The 14,306-nt window shown below is 52.3% G+C and overlaps 3 protein-coding genes across 3 annotated transcripts; all 3 read left to right on the top strand.

Moving 5' to 3' along the window:
- Window positions 1-2,601: 2,601 nt before the first annotated feature.
- BO94DRAFT_121813 (La domain family) lies at window positions 2,602-5,531 on the top strand. Its single transcript, XM_025605581.1, has 2 exons — window positions 2,602-4,773; window positions 4,835-5,531. Exons 1-2 carry the CDS (start codon window positions 3,002-3,004, stop codon window positions 5,310-5,312), a joined length of 2,250 nt encoding a protein of 749 aa, XP_025466008.1. The 5' UTR covers window positions 2,602-3,001; the 3' UTR covers window positions 5,313-5,531.
- A 1,503-nt stretch (window positions 5,532-7,034) lies between these two features.
- BO94DRAFT_536695 (SPFH domain-containing protein) lies at window positions 7,035-8,825 on the top strand. Its single transcript, XM_025612077.1, has 2 exons — window positions 7,035-7,571; window positions 7,667-8,825. The coding sequence occupies exons 1-2, from the start codon at window positions 7,096-7,098 to the stop codon at window positions 8,496-8,498; spliced, it is 1,308 nt and encodes a 435-aa protein (XP_025466007.1). The 5' UTR covers window positions 7,035-7,095; the 3' UTR covers window positions 8,499-8,825.
- Window positions 8,826-8,968: 143 nt separating this feature from the next.
- Window positions 8,969-13,161, top strand: hir1 (putative histone transcription regulator Hir1). The gene is made up of 6 exons (XM_025615134.1): window positions 8,969-9,289; window positions 9,436-9,510; window positions 9,602-9,823; window positions 9,900-11,457; window positions 11,484-12,655; window positions 12,721-13,161. The coding sequence occupies exons 1-6, from the start codon at window positions 9,253-9,255 to the stop codon at window positions 12,816-12,818; spliced, it is 3,162 nt and encodes a 1,053-aa protein (XP_025466006.1). The 5' UTR covers window positions 8,969-9,252; the 3' UTR covers window positions 12,819-13,161.
- The last annotated feature ends 1,145 nt before the right edge of the window (window positions 13,162-14,306 follow it).

The raw sequence follows: 14,306 nt of genomic DNA, 5'->3' as shown, positions 1-14,306 counted from the left end.
ATCCGACGAGATTGTGTGATTAGTATGGAGAAAATCAGTTCGGTGGATACCCAATCGAGGATTACCGGGATGATACTATAGAGTATTCCGTAATGAGGCAAAATACAATAATGGCATTGTCAGCAGTGCTGAGATGCAAAGAAACCAAAGGCAGATTCAGGCACATAACTGACAGATCACCTGACCTGCCTGTAAGCACCTACACCGATACTCGTTTCGACAAACTTGAGATAGCATCCTTCTCTGCTCAGTTGTATGACTTAAGAAAATAACAGGATGCTCACTTGCTATGCATCGTGATTATAGATGTTGTGCTCTGTAGGACCTGAATATAGTATCATGTCCCACGTAGGTCGAGCGTGGTCTAAACGCATGGTGAGCGCCTCTTCGAATTAGAACCCAGCCTGATTGCCGATTTTCTGCTATCTTCATGTGCCCCTCAAGGCATTTGAATTGATCGACTGCAATCGAGGGGCCCGTAGACCCTGCAAGAACCAGTTAGGTACGAGGTCGAGCAGTGGCATCGGCCCCATCCATGCATTGATCACAGGAGTGCAGAACCCCTCCGTGCCCCGCCATCAGTGTGGTCGCGGGTCAGAATCGAGCACCTGCAGTCCATTGCATTTTCGGTAAGTGAGACGTTAAGTCAAATTGGTTAGCATCGGAGATGTACGGAGTCTGCGAGGTACTAGAATGGTTGTCGTGTCACTTTCCCCAGGCTGCGGAGAGTATTTGATGTCCTTACAGGATGAACTATAAGAATTAGACTTCTAGGTGTCAAACCATCACGAGTGACCTGGATGTTGGGTTGGTGTTCTGTAACAGCCCGGTCATTAAGACCAAGATCCGAATTGAGCTCGGAAACCATTACGGCTAGTGCCGCTGAACGTCCGAATTATCATGTCAGTAGCCAGTCAAACGTTTGGGCTTGGGCATAGAGGGGAAGTGAGGGGTTGCAGCTGAGAACTCTGGAAGAAGTAGTCACAGTGTACACAGTGGGATGTGGGATGGCTGGCTGGGCAGGGAAGGGAAGGGAAGCTGCCACCCACGACTCACTTCTTCGTTCTTGCCTACCTTAGATCCCAACCCGTACCTACCCCAAGAAGCCTGAAGGTGCCTCTGAATAATATCGGTTCTATACCCTCGGAGGTAATAATACGCCCGGCTGTTATGGGCGGCCCCATATCTAGGGATATTGATACCTCAGGAAGCTACGACGAGGCAGGAAAATATCGCATATCCCCTCTTCTTCTCCATCCAATTGCCGTAAATCCGACTCCAGATTCAATGGGGATCTTCATGCAAATCTATTAGCAATCCAAAATTGACGGCTGGTACATTATTACCACATACAGTTCCAGATCTTACCCGGAATATTTACAGTAGAAAGTGAAAGGATGGTTCATACCCACAGAAGCCCTGGTGTCGACAAACCATAGCGTCCGCGGTGTGGGGATATGGAAAGAATAACAATTTCTTACCTCTTTTTCTGCGCTTTTTGCATATTTTCACACCCTTACCTCTTTGCCCTTGGTTGAGCTGCGTGCTGTTGTCCGGTACAGTAGGAATTTTGATACAGATGCTGTACCACTAATACGGGTAGGAATCAGCAGAAAACCCCGTTTTTACCAGCGGGAAACTCTTTACTTTACTGTACCTTGAAGTAGGCCGGTTTCTGTTCAATTTTTTGATTTTCTAATTTTTTTTTTATTAACCCTCTGGGTTGGCGGATTCCACAATTCTGGCTAGTACTTACTTTTCTTGCCTGCCTTCTTCGGCTTTTCCACGTCCCTCCGGCCTGTAAGTGATTTATTATTATTATTTTTCGCTCTCTTACACACACAGTCTCTACCTTCTCTCTTCTTGTTTCCCCTTTACCCCCCTCTTCTCCTCCCCTCCCCTCTTCGCCGTCTCAACGTTCTGGGATTCTGTCCCTCTCTGTGGTTCACTCCATCGGCTGCCCGTGACCGTGTTGCTGTAGTGAGGTGGTGCTTCTTCTTCAGTGCACCTTTTCCGTTCTCCTTCACACACAGACAGAGGTATCCTTGTCTCCAGCGGGACCACCTCTTATCGTATTCTTTTTTTTCTATTTCAGTCCTCATTGGCAAGTTGATTTGATCGTTGATCACTTTCATCTTGCTCTGCTTATTTTTTGTTTTCTCCGCACGGGTCCTGCTTCGAACTTTTCCGTCGCAGCTCCTTACATTTTTTTTCCCTCTTGCCCTTCCGTACCTGGCAAATCTCCCAAACCACGAAGTTCAGTAGCGGTTGTCGCCACGTGCAAGTCGCGCCTTTCGTTCACGCTTCCAAAGGGGCAAGGTTAACGAGTTTTTCTGCAAACAACAGTGTTCATCGATTTCCATCGTGATCGCCTATACTACAAATAGCCAAGAGGCAGCACAGTTGGATTCTCCGACGGCCCGACTAGCATAACCGCACACCGCGAGTGCTTTTAGTAACCAGTCTTACAACAAGCACCCCGACGTGAAGTATCCCCGTGCCAGTCGATTAGATATCTGTTTTGGACGCCATCCTACCGTGATATCGTCTACACGAGTTCCACCTCGACTTACAGTTGATCCTCTCCTCGATCGCAATTTAGCGGACCTCGACACAACAATACCTTGTGACAGCACACCGATGCGATTCGCGTGCTAGGTTTAAATACAAGTTCAAGGATTCTCCGACTCCATTTGTCTCTACACCACACCTATACCAAGGAACTTTCACTGTGTCTTTGATCGATTGAACAAAAGCCAACCCAGCAATTCGCTGCCGAATAGGACCAATATTCAGTGACGGGAAGTTACAGCTTGGTGGGGTTGCCTAAAGGGTGGCATATACTTTTCATTGCCATCATTGTTGGAGTGATTCCAGCCAAACTTCGGTTGAGAGCTACTCACGAGGTATCTGTTCTCTGGTAGAACTGACTTCTTCGCTCTCCTCTCTTATTCACTAGAACGGGCTCGTTAGACCACTTTTTATCTCTCACGTAACGAAAATGGCCGCAACATTTTCCTACGCCCAAGCTGCCAAGGGCATTGCCCCAGCCTCGTCCCCGGACAAAACCTCACCAGAAGAACCAATCCAGGCGGCTTCGAACCCCGAGGACCAGAGTGTAAACTCGAGCTCGCAGACGAACACAGATGCCGAGTCTTCCCAGGCTGAAACCGCCCAGGAGACCCAAACGACCGACAAGGAAGTCGAATCTGCAACCACCACGAAGGCCAATGTTTCCGAAGCATCTTCTCCAAGTGATGGCAACTCCTCTACGTCCTCCGCCCCCAAGGATGATGAGGGAACGGATACCACCAACGGGACCTCGGAATCTACCTGGGATAAGCAGTCCCAGGCCTCGGGAGCTGAGAAGGTGAACACCGAGGAGGAGGATGTCAAGGAGAAGTCCGAGAAGGAAAAGAGCGTACCGGCTAAGGAGCTCAAGGTCGCCCCTCTTCCTGCCGTGAACATCTGGCAGCAGAGAAAGGAGGCACAGGAGGCCAAGGCGAAGGCCATTGCAGCATTGAAGCCTGCTGCTAAGACAGGAACTTCGAAGACTACGTCCGCCGCGTCCTCGATATCGGGAGATCAGCCGGAGTCGAAGCCGGCTCCCAAGAAGAAGGGTTCCGATATCTCTTCGGAAAGCGCCAAGGACCGGAAGAAGACTGACGGAGCTAAGGGACGTGACGACAGTGCCAACCTTCCCCCTGTTGGAGATGAGAGCCTGTGGCCTACCCCTCAAGTTGCGCAGGGTGAGGAGAAGAAGAAGGCCCAGGAGAAGTCTGAGAAGACCGAGAAGAGCCCTGTCATCCGTCCTCATGGCAAGGAGAAGTGGATGCCTGTTCCCTACGTTCCCACCGCTGTGTTCAACACGCCTCTTCCTTCTGCCCGCAGAGGCGGAAGAACTGCTCGCGGTGGACGCGAAAACTCTCGCAACGGAGCGCATGGCGCTGGAGCCGCTGCTGATAAGGCTGCCTCTGGTCAGGCTGCCGCGGCGAAGCAGGCTAATTCTACGGACAGGGGAAGGAACGAGCAGACCTCTGGTCGCGCTACCTCGCTCCCCGCACAGACGAGACGCTCTAACAGCGCTGATGCCGGCCTACCCGACTCGCGTAAGCACCAGGCAGCGCGTGGGTCTAAGGGGGCCGAGAATGCCAACGGCGCATCGGCTGGGAGAAACGTTAACGGCTCGGACAATTTCCCTCGTCATAAGCAGTTCGCTAGAGGCCATGATGCAGGCCACAAGGGTGGTGAGCATGGCTCTCGGAATCCCCAACTTTCCGTGGATGCACAGGCTGGTCCTCGCTCCGGCTCGAATAATGACCGTCGCTTCGAGAACGGTCCCAAGTCGGCGGATTTCGCTGGTTTCCACGCTGATCGCGAGCGCAAGGACAAGGACTTCCCTCGTGAGTCGCGTCCTGAAAGAGGTCGAGGTGGACATCGGGGCGGCCGGGGAGGCCATGCTGGTTTCAACGGTGCTCAGAACTCTCACTTCCCTAATAACCACGTGTCGCACCACAATTTCATGCATCCCAAGTTTGGCTTCAACGACCGCCAAAGGTCCCAACAACATGGCCCTGTCAATGGTTCGCAAGGGCACAGAATGAACATTAGGTCACCTTCCCTCCCGAACTCCACTACCATGTTCTATCCCTACCCTGGGGATATGAACACAATGTACGGCTACCAGGCAATGCATGCTGGGCCAATGACCGCCTATCCCTATCCCCAGCTCATTGAACCTTACTCCCATATGTCCATGATCTCCATGCAATTGTGAGTGCTTTTTCGAAACGCCACCAGCTTGATATGCACGACAAAACTAACTCGTGGACAGGGAATATTACTTCTCCGTGGATAACCTGTGCAAGGATATGTTCCTTCGGAAGCACATGGACTCTCAGGGCTACGTTACCCTCGCTTTCATTGCTAGCTTTAAGCGCATCAAGAGCTTGACTGAGGATTTCGAGCTTCTGCGTCATTGTTCTCGCCAGCTGAGGACCGTTGAGTACCTTCAAGGCGAGGATTGTCTAGATCGTCTGCGACCGAGAGAGAAGTGGGAGGATTGGGTCCTGTCTCGGGAGCTGCGCGATCCGTCTGCACAGAACGATGGCCCTTCTCCTAGCAGTGTTGCTAAGCCGGAAGAGACCTTCGTTGATGGACCAGTTAATGGACAGGTTCCCAACGGCACCGCTGAACCTCTTGGCCTGAAGACAGCATTGTCTTCCACTGCCCCGGAGTTTTCGCCTGCCAGCGCTCTGAATGGCCAAAGTGAAATCCCAACTGTATGGAACCCCGGTTTTGACTGTTTTTGATTGATGGATGTGGTGTATGCGACAATCTCCACACCAAGTGGTCACATACCGGCCCTAAATTTGTTTGTGACGTATCTGTTGACATCTTGAAATAGCAGGTAGACTAGCTCAGCCCACTGAGAACTCCTCCCTCGATACCCGGGATTTCGGAAATTATACTCTCAGGTGCGACATCAATGGGAACTCCCTACCCGACAATTGTCGCTAACCTCCCGACAGCCCAGTCATAGAATTTGCGAAACTCCAACCCATAGGCTGGTCAATCACAAGATTACGAAAACCCATGATTCGGCATCCCGGGTAAAGAGATTCTTCGTCAAATTGTTTCTTTCATTATTCCCCAACACTTCTACGCGCTTCGATTACGAGTACTCGACAAGCGAATTTTTAAACGGCAACCCAAGACGGTGACCGTGGAATGGATGTTCTGTACCAAATATGGTCACGTTTCTTGGTCCAAATTTCAATGCACAAATGTACAATGAATTTAAGAGTCTAGCGTTTGATGATCTCTTTGCACGAAACATCAGCAGCGGCCTCAGCAGACTTCACCTTTTACGGCGTCTTTCGATGAGCAACAGGGACTTTCTCGGAGGGGTTACTTGGACCTCATTGCACTGAGCGGGAAGTGATTCACTGGCAGCCAAGCTACGCGTAGGGTGATATTAGCCCTGTTCGCTATGGTGAAGTGCATTCTTCGAACCCCGGAGCCGCAAAGGACGACTGTACTAGGGATGCTAACCTGAGTGCCGAGCTGCAAAAGTAAATATGTCTTTTTCGTTTCCCTCACTCTTTTATCTTCCCTCGCCCTGTTTGATCGATTATTTATGTTTCTATCATCGCTTTCTGCTCATGACTTGCATCTATCTTCTCTCACGCCGACGACCTGTGTCCATCAAAATGGATTACCTATGCACATTGAAAGTCTCGGCCTCATATCACCTATTCTTTGCTTCACGTTTTCCTGTTTCCGTCATGGGAGGTTTCGAAAATTTCTGGAGTCCGGGCATGTTTTACTGGGCAGACTTCTCTGCTCTGATGCTTGCTTCTAAGGTGCACCGGGCTGAAATTCTTTCCACGACCATAGATTGTTCATCCGGGGTTTATTTTCTTTTAATACCGCGGTATTGTTTACCCCTGCTATCTCGATTTTAGTACGAATGGAACCAGAAAAAACCCCAAAAGGATTCATGATTCTTGCTTCTCTTTCTCAATGCCAGGCGGGGTGGAGTCAATATGATATTCCAGCAGATGAAATGATACTCGACATGCTGCAATGAAGGAATCTACGCACATGGCCATGCGAGCTTGATATGAGCGTCTTCGCCCACTTGGTCAGGTACTGGCTTGGGCGCCATCCTAATTTCCACTCTTCAGACTTTGCATACTGGCGGTCCACTGCGTGAGGGTATAGTCATGAGTAATTTGTTCCTTGGAAATGGGACGGGATAAAGAAAAGCTGGGTCAAATGCGTCTAACTTGGAGCTTTCCTTATTGTTGGCGTTTTCAGCGGTGTTTTAAAGTTTGGTTTTATGAACAATGTGCCAATATATAATTATCTGGGGAAGTCCAAGCTGTCTAGAACTCTAGATCTATACCAAGTAGCCGTGGCGCCGTAATGGTCTGGAGCCGCTGACTCAGCAACCATTTCTGCCTGAGGCAGAGACCGGAGCAGCCAGCTTCCGCCGAGAGGCTTGAGCTTCACTCCGGGCTTCTCCAGCATCTCCGATCAATCCAGTGCAACCCTTCCCTCCATCCGTCTCCCAGATCCCAGACTACCACAATGGATGTGGCCTCCCGGCACACAATGAGGGTGCTTCGGTCCTCAAATAACCGAAGCCTCATCTCCAACTCTCGCCTTCCCGGCTCTGCTATCACGACATACCCTCTGAATCGCATTCTACGAAGAAACGCTTCCAGCACCTCTCGGAGGCTTGCGCCAGAGTCTTCGTTTCTGCCCCTGGGGTCCGGCTCGTCATCCAGCGCACCGCCTACCTACTTTTCCAATCGCACTTCCCTTCCTGTCAACACTGTCGTCCGCTTTGTCCCCCAACAGACAGCATGGATTGTCGAGCGAATGGGCAAGTTCCATAGGATTCTAGAACCCGGTCTCGCGATTTTGATCCCCTTCCTTGACCGCATCGCCTACGTCAAGAGCTTGAAGGAGTCCGCTATTGAGATACCCAGCCAAAATGCCATCACGGCCGACAATGTCACCCTGGAATTGGATGGTGTGCTGTACACGAGGGTTTTCGATGCCTACAAAGCTAGGTGAGTCTGGAATGAAGCAATGGCTGCAGTGTTGCCCCGGGGAATGGGCTCTGTTCTTCCAGTTATCGGATATCCAAACTAACCACGCAGTTTTCTGTCTTCAGTTACGGAGTGGAGGACGCCGAATACGCCATCTCCCAGCTTGCGCAGACGACCATGCGTTCGGAAATCGGCCAGCTTACCCTGGACCACGTACTGAAGGAGCGCGCCACGCTAAATACCAACATCACACAGGCCATCAACGAGGCTGCGCGTGATTGGGGTGTCGTGTGTCTGCGGTACGAGATCAGGGACATCCATGCCCCCGAGGGAGTTGTTGCAGCCATGCACCGCCAGGTGACGGCAGAGCGATCGAAGCGGGCGGAGATTCTCGAATCCGAAGGTCAGCGACAGAGCGCGATCAACATTGCCGAAGGTCGGAAGCAGTCCGTCATTCTGGCTTCGGAGGCCATGCGGACCGAACAGATTAACCGCGCTTCTGGTGAGGCCGAGGCCATTCTGCTGAAGGCACAGGCTACCGCGAGAGGCATCGACGCCGTGGCGAAGTCCATCGAAGCTGGCCAGGAGAATGCTCATGGTGCTGTCAGCCTCAGCGTCGCCGAGAAATACGTTGATGCCTTCTCCAACCTTGCCAAGGAGGGTACTGCTGTGGTTGTTCCTGGCAACGTCGGGGATATGGGTGGTATGATTGCTAATGCCATGGCTGTTTACGGCAAAATCAGTGAGGGCCAGGCCAAGGCCGTCGCAGCGAAGACCCTGGGAGTGCAGGAGCCCGCTCAGACGGAGACCTCTTCTACGACCAAGTCTGAGGCCCCGGAGTATGACCAGGCTGAACTTGAGCAGGGCCAAAAGTCCCACGATCCTGTTCAGGATGTCCTTGAGGGGTTCGACCAGGTCAGCCAGCAGAAACACTAATGAACAAAGCGGCTCCTGTGTTCTTTTAGCTTCTCCCTAGCCTTGTTGTTCTATTATGATTGACCATTCTCCCTTCGCGGTTGCCACTCTAATCACCAACTCACGAATTATCTGGATAACTTGCTGATTATCCAACCCGTCTTGTATCTCTATTGCCCTATGTCTCCGTCAGGTACTGATGCATGATGCTTCGGGAGTCTCCTCGAATGAGGGCTATGGCTACCGGGTATCGGTGCGTGCATCAGTCACGGTAGTTGGTGAAGGGGTGTTGGTATTTGTCTGGATCATGTACAGTAGACAAAAGTGAATTCAGGGGTGCATTCTCTGCCTTGGAACGTAGACAGCAGTAGATAGCAGCTCACCAATCTATACTCTACTTCGAGCCTGGATCGGCGGCAGAAGCTCGGGCCACCGCCTCCCGCGCCGCCCATCCTGGGGATCGCGACTTTCATTGAAACCAGGCGCGGCCTCATCGCTTGTTTCCTTGCGCTGACCCTCCTGATCCTTTCTCGCCAGCCCGAACCGTCGCTCCCACGAGCCCCCTGCCTGCGTCTGACGGTTTCACTTGCGATCGGACGGGCCCGTCATCCGATCAACTGGGGACGAAGTTACTTTGCGATGGTACAAAGAAGTTGTCCCTCTACCATCACCACCAACACGACGTCTACTCGCCAGTGCAACGGAGCTCAAACACACCCACACGCAGATAAAGAGGAGGAACGATTCTAGAAAGGGCATCCACAGTGTCTCCGCAATGCATATCATCAAGCCAGTGTGGCTAACACATGGGGGTAATGTCTTCCCTCCCTTTCGGTTTCCGTCAGACGACAAAAATAATAATTACCACTATTATTATTATAACTATTGTCCTAGCTCACCCACGCAATAAATCATCTTCCGAACCCCCACTGACATCTTTCTCGTTTTTGATCTGCAGGTGAACGGAAAGATTTCGAGGTGTATAGTTGCGATGTTTCCCCCGATGGGAGTCGTCTAGTGACAGCGGCTGGAGGTCAGTGTCCCGTGTATACGAATCATACTTGCTGTTTACGGGGGAAGCTTCACGGAATGGTTTATTGACGGGGAGACATTGTGGAATACAGATGGATATGTTCGGATTTGGTCGACGGATGCTATTTGCAACACCGACGACCCGCAGTATGCCAGTAAGCCGAAACAGCTGGCGTCGATGAGCAACCATTCCGGAACGATTCACACGGTGCGATTCTCGCCAAATGGGAAATACCTGGCGTCGGGGGCCGATGACAAGATTGTGTGCATTTATACGCTGGACGCTAACCCGCCGTCTCATGCGTCGACGTTCGGTAGGTGCTGCCGGTGGCTGAGGGTGGGTTTGGTGATGTCGATGGTGCGGTGACTGATTGGTGTTGTTGTGTTTAGGATCAAACGAGGCACCTCCAGTTGAGAACTGGCGCACGATTCGGAGATTGATCGGTCACGATAACGATGTTCAGGATTTGGGTTGGTCGTACGATTCTTCGATTTTGGTGTCGGTTGGGTTGGACTCGAAGGTCGTGGTGTGGTCTGGAACGACATTCGAGAAGCTCAAGACTTTGTCTATCCACCAGAGTCATGTCAAGGGGATTACGTTCGATCCCGCAAATAAATACTTCGCTACGGCGAGCGATGATCGCACGGTTCGGATCTTCCGGTTCACATCTCCGGCTCCTAATTCCAGCGCACACGACCAAATGAACAACTTCATCCTTGAGCAGACCATTTCTGCGCCGTTCTCCAACTCTCCTCTGACGGCCTACTTCCGCCGATGCTCCTGGTCCCCAGATGGTATGCACATCGCCGCTGCCAACGCAGTAAACGGCCCCGTCAGCTCCGTTGCGATAATCAACCGGGGCTCGTGGGATGGCGATATCAATCTTATTGGGCACGAGGCGCCGGTTGAAGTTTGCTCGTTCTCTCCGCGGTTGTACTCGCCTCAACCGGCCACCAAGCCGGCAGTGGATAGTCAAGGGCATGCGGTGCAGAACGCCGTTACGGTCATTGCCTGTGCGGGCGGTGATAAATCGCTCAGTATCTGGATCACCAGTAACCCTAGACCGATTGTTGTTGCACAGGAGCTAGCCGCGAAGTCCATATCCGACCTTGCATGGAGCCCGGACGGCAAATGCCTCTATGCCACCGCTTTGGACGGAACCATTCTCGCAGTACGGTTCGAGGACGGGGATCTAGGCTATGCGATGGCGATGGAGGAAAATGAGAAGTCGCTCACCAAGTTTGGCACGAATAGGAAGGGCGCGGGCATCACAGAGACCACAGATGGACTGCTTCTTGAGGAGAAGAGCAAAGCTGGGGAGATCAAAGGGGTTGAGGGCCGCATGGGGGCTTTGATGGGTGACGATCATGCTGCGACAGACAACACAGTCAACGGCAAACCGGGCTCGGGGGCATCGAACGGTGTGACGCCGGCACGCGTAGCGTCTCCTCCACCAGATGCACCGAAAGCTCAACCGAACGGGACCGCAGCAACGCCTGCGGCGCCAGAACCAGAGAAGCCCGATCCGTACCAGGCCAAGCTTGAGCGGCTGAAGCAGCGTCCGACATATACCAAGGATGGAAAGAAGCGCATCCAACCTCTTCTGGTGTCTGGCGCAGGAGCTGCCGAGTCCTCTCTGCCACAAGCTCGACTAATGGCTTCGGTCAGTAGCCAAGTGAAGGCCGACACCCCACAATCGATTGTGGATCTCTCCAAGCCTTTCGATGGCTTGCCCAAGGGTGGTCTGCAAGCACTTCTTTTCGGAAACAAGCGGAAGCTTGCCCAGCTGGAAGGGGATGACGATGGGCATGTTGAGAAGCGCGTGGCGCTGGCCAGCCAGAACGGCGCCACCCCGATTCTGGCAAGCACGCCGGATGGCCTGCTTCCTGCTCAACCGCAGCCGGCTGCCGCTGGCCAGCAACAAACCCCGAGTTCATTCGACCCGCCGTGATGAATCCCTGCATGGCAATCAGCCAGCTTCGGTTGGCGGTTCCAAAGATCCGCAGTCAGATTCTGCGAGCGATCGATAACACGGGGAAACCGATGGAGCCCCCCAATGCATCAGGCGAGTCCAGCAAATCACGGGTCGATATTGTTTTCGAAGCACGCAATCCGTCTCCGGCCAGCTTGACAGGACGAGCGGTCGATCGAGAGCCGGTGCGCCTCACGCTCTTCCGTGGTGAGCAGCCGTTGTGGCAGGACTTTCTTCCCCGGACCGTCCTTCTGGTGACAGGTAACCACAGCCTGTGGGCTGCAGCCTGCGAAGACGGCTCGGTGTACATCTGGACGCCGGCTGGTCGTCGCCTGGTCAGCGCCCTTGTACTCGAAGCACAACCAACGATTCTCGAGTGCAATGGCCCATGGATTCTCTGCATCTCCGCCGTGGGCATGTGCTACGTCTGGAATGTGAAGCATCTTTCCTCTCCACACCCTCCCATCTCACTGCAGCCGGTGCTTGACGCAGCCGTCCACACGCTGGGCGCACATCCCACGGCCGCACCTGCCATCACCAACGCCCGGATCAACTCCGAAGGTCGAGTGGTGGTTGCCTTGTCAAATGGCGAGGGTTATTCTTACTCGCCGTCCATGTACACCTGGCAGCGAATCTCCGAAGTTTGGTGGGCCGTGGGCAGTCAGTATTGGAACACCACGGATGCACCCGTGGGCAATCTCCAATCGACTGACTCACAGCAGGATCAAGATGCTAAGGCAGCAGTGTCGGCTGGAATCGTTCCATTCCTGGAGCGTAATACCACCAACGAGACGCTGTTGCGTGGACGGGCCTACTTCCTTCAGCGGCTTATCAAGGTGCTTCTGTCGCGTGAGGGCTACGAGAGCTTCGAGTCCAGCGTCTCCATTGCTCATATGGAGAACCGACTCGCTGCCGCTTTGTCCTTGGGCGCCAAGGAAGAGTTCCGTCTGTATTTGTCGATGTACGCTAAGCGACTGGGAGCCGAAGGGCTGAAGATGAAGGTGGAAGAGCTCCTGAAGGGGTTGATCGGCGGGCTGTTTGAAGAGGACGACACAGGCACCGTCCGTCGTTTACAGGACAACGAGCAGGATGACCGAAATTGGCGCGAAAGCTCAGAGACTCTCTGTGGCTGGCCACGGGAGGTGTTATTGAAAGAGGTTATCCTTTCCCTTGGTATGTGTTTATTTCCCTTGCTCTTATTGTTGTCATGGCCCGTCTGTCTTACTAACCGAATCCAGGAAAACATCGCGATCTCCAACGCGTAACAGTTCCGTATGCCAAGCTTCTAGGAGTCGTAGACAACGAATCTGATGCCGGTGATGCTATGGAAACATAGGCCACGCGATCGCACGGCTTGTCTTCGTTTTTTGTTTGGCGTTATGCTGGCGTTGGCTCGGTGCTGCTTCTTACTGGTCCGGAATGGCCGGACGTATGGGCTGGATGGATGGGGAGGGAATCGTCTTCGTGACTTGCATTTCCTTACTTTGCATGCTATGTATGTACCATATTATTTATTGCTTTGGCGATGTCTCTATTTTGAGTGGTGCTTTCTTTGCCTTTCTGTCGTCATCGCTGCCAGCATGGATATTATTATTGCTCGTTGCCAGGAAGCGGTGCACAATGCGGATACCAGATGACCCTTATATCTAGCGCTACAACCATTAATTGTTTTTACGATGCTAAAGATGCTGACAGCATTTTTCTTCTTATCACTACTCCGTAGATGGCAGCTCACCATCGCCATTGGCCCAGGAGAAGCATATTCGAGGTTGCTATCCTCTATAAACTGTTTGAGTGTCCCGAGAATTGCGGTAGTATTGGCTCATTAGTGACATGGCCTGGAGGTCCCCTAGGATCCTGTGGCATCTTCCTGCATATACTGGAAGTTGCCCATGTTGAGATGGGATATTCCGGGTGAAGGTCATATAGAGGCCCCTTTACCCCGGCCTCTCACGGGTTTTCTTGTGCAACCCGACTTAGATATATTACTCGAACTATCGTTTCTGCTGCCTCTTTCATTCTTACCCATTTGTTCTCTTTGTGCATCGACATCGACATCTTCATCTTTCATCTCAATCCCTTCATTCGTGCTCCTTGTTACCCTCAAAATGCCAACCCCCACTGTGAATTCGACGGACATTCCACTGCTCACCGGAGCAGAAGGCTATAGAGACTGGTCAGCTGCGATAATCACTTCTCTACGCATCCACGGACTCTGGCGATACGTTACGGGAGATTACACCAAGCCGGAAACTCTTGTCACTGTGCAAAAGACCAGAACCCCTGCCGAGGAGACCGAAGACATCAATACTGCGATTGCGAAGGATAAATTCAAACGGTGGCAAGACGCTGATGACAAGGCATACGGCATGATCTGTCAGGCCTTATCGAACTCCATCAAGCACGAGGTGATGGATAAACCATCCTCCAAGGCCGTTTGGGACCACCTGGAAAGTAAATACAATGTCTCTTATAGGGTCCTGTCCTTTAAAGAGCTGCAAGACGTCACCAACACCCGATACGATGAGAGCACTGGAGCAGGAGAATATGTGACGAACATCACGGCAGCGCTGGACAAGCTCGATCAAAGCCTCGGGGATGAGCACACTCTTCCTGAGCCATTGAAGATCCAATACTTGCTTGCCAATCTGGGTGAACCTTGGAATGACTTCTTGACGGCGTACCTGAGTAATCGGTTTCAGAAGGGGAAGACCTCGTTCAATGACGTTGTTCATGACCTTATTCAGGAGGAGTTGGATAGTAAAATGGAGATTGTAATGGCTAAAGTCAGGGCCAACAAGGAGAGGATGGCCGGCAAGAGTGG

This window comes from Aspergillus sclerotioniger, assembly GCF_003184525.1.
Source record: "Aspergillus sclerotioniger CBS 115572 chromosome Unknown BO94scaffold_19, whole genome shotgun sequence".
In the NCBI taxonomy this organism is placed as follows: domain Eukaryota; kingdom Fungi; phylum Ascomycota; class Eurotiomycetes; order Eurotiales; family Aspergillaceae; genus Aspergillus; species Aspergillus sclerotioniger.
The sequence above is the reverse complement of the archived record's forward strand: the minus strand, read 5'-3'. Positions and strand labels throughout refer to the sequence as shown.

What these genes read in the sequence shown, in the direction of transcription:
- hir1 (XM_025615134.1), top strand. Translation starts at nt 9,253, where the DNA reads ATGCATATCATCAAGCCAGTGTGGCTAACACATGGGG. An exon ending in TCTAGTGACAGCGGCTGGAG is followed by an intron (nt 9,511 to 9,601) that starts GTCAGTGTCCCG and finishes TGTGGAATACAG; the next exon opens with ATGGATATGTTCGGATTTGG. An exon ending in AGAGGTTATCCTTTCCCTTG is followed by an intron (nt 12,656 to 12,720) that starts GTATGTGTTTAT and finishes AACCGAATCCAG; the next exon opens with GAAAACATCGCGATCTCCAA.
- BO94DRAFT_536695 (XM_025612077.1), top strand. Translation starts at nt 7,096, where the DNA reads ATGGATGTGGCCTCCCGGCACACAATGAGGGTGCTTCGGTCCTCAAAT. An exon ending in TACACGAGGGTTTTCGATGC is followed by an intron (nt 7,572 to 7,666) that starts CTACAAAGCTAG and finishes ATCCAAACTAAC; the next exon opens with CACGCAGTTTTCTGTCTTCA.
- BO94DRAFT_121813 (XM_025605581.1), top strand. Translation starts at nt 3,002, where the DNA reads ATGGCCGCAACATTTTCCTACGCCCAAGCTGCCAAGGGCATTGCCCCA. An exon ending in TCCATGATCTCCATGCAATT is followed by an intron (nt 4,774 to 4,834) that starts GTGAGTGCTTTT and finishes ACTCGTGGACAG; the next exon opens with GGAATATTACTTCTCCGTGG.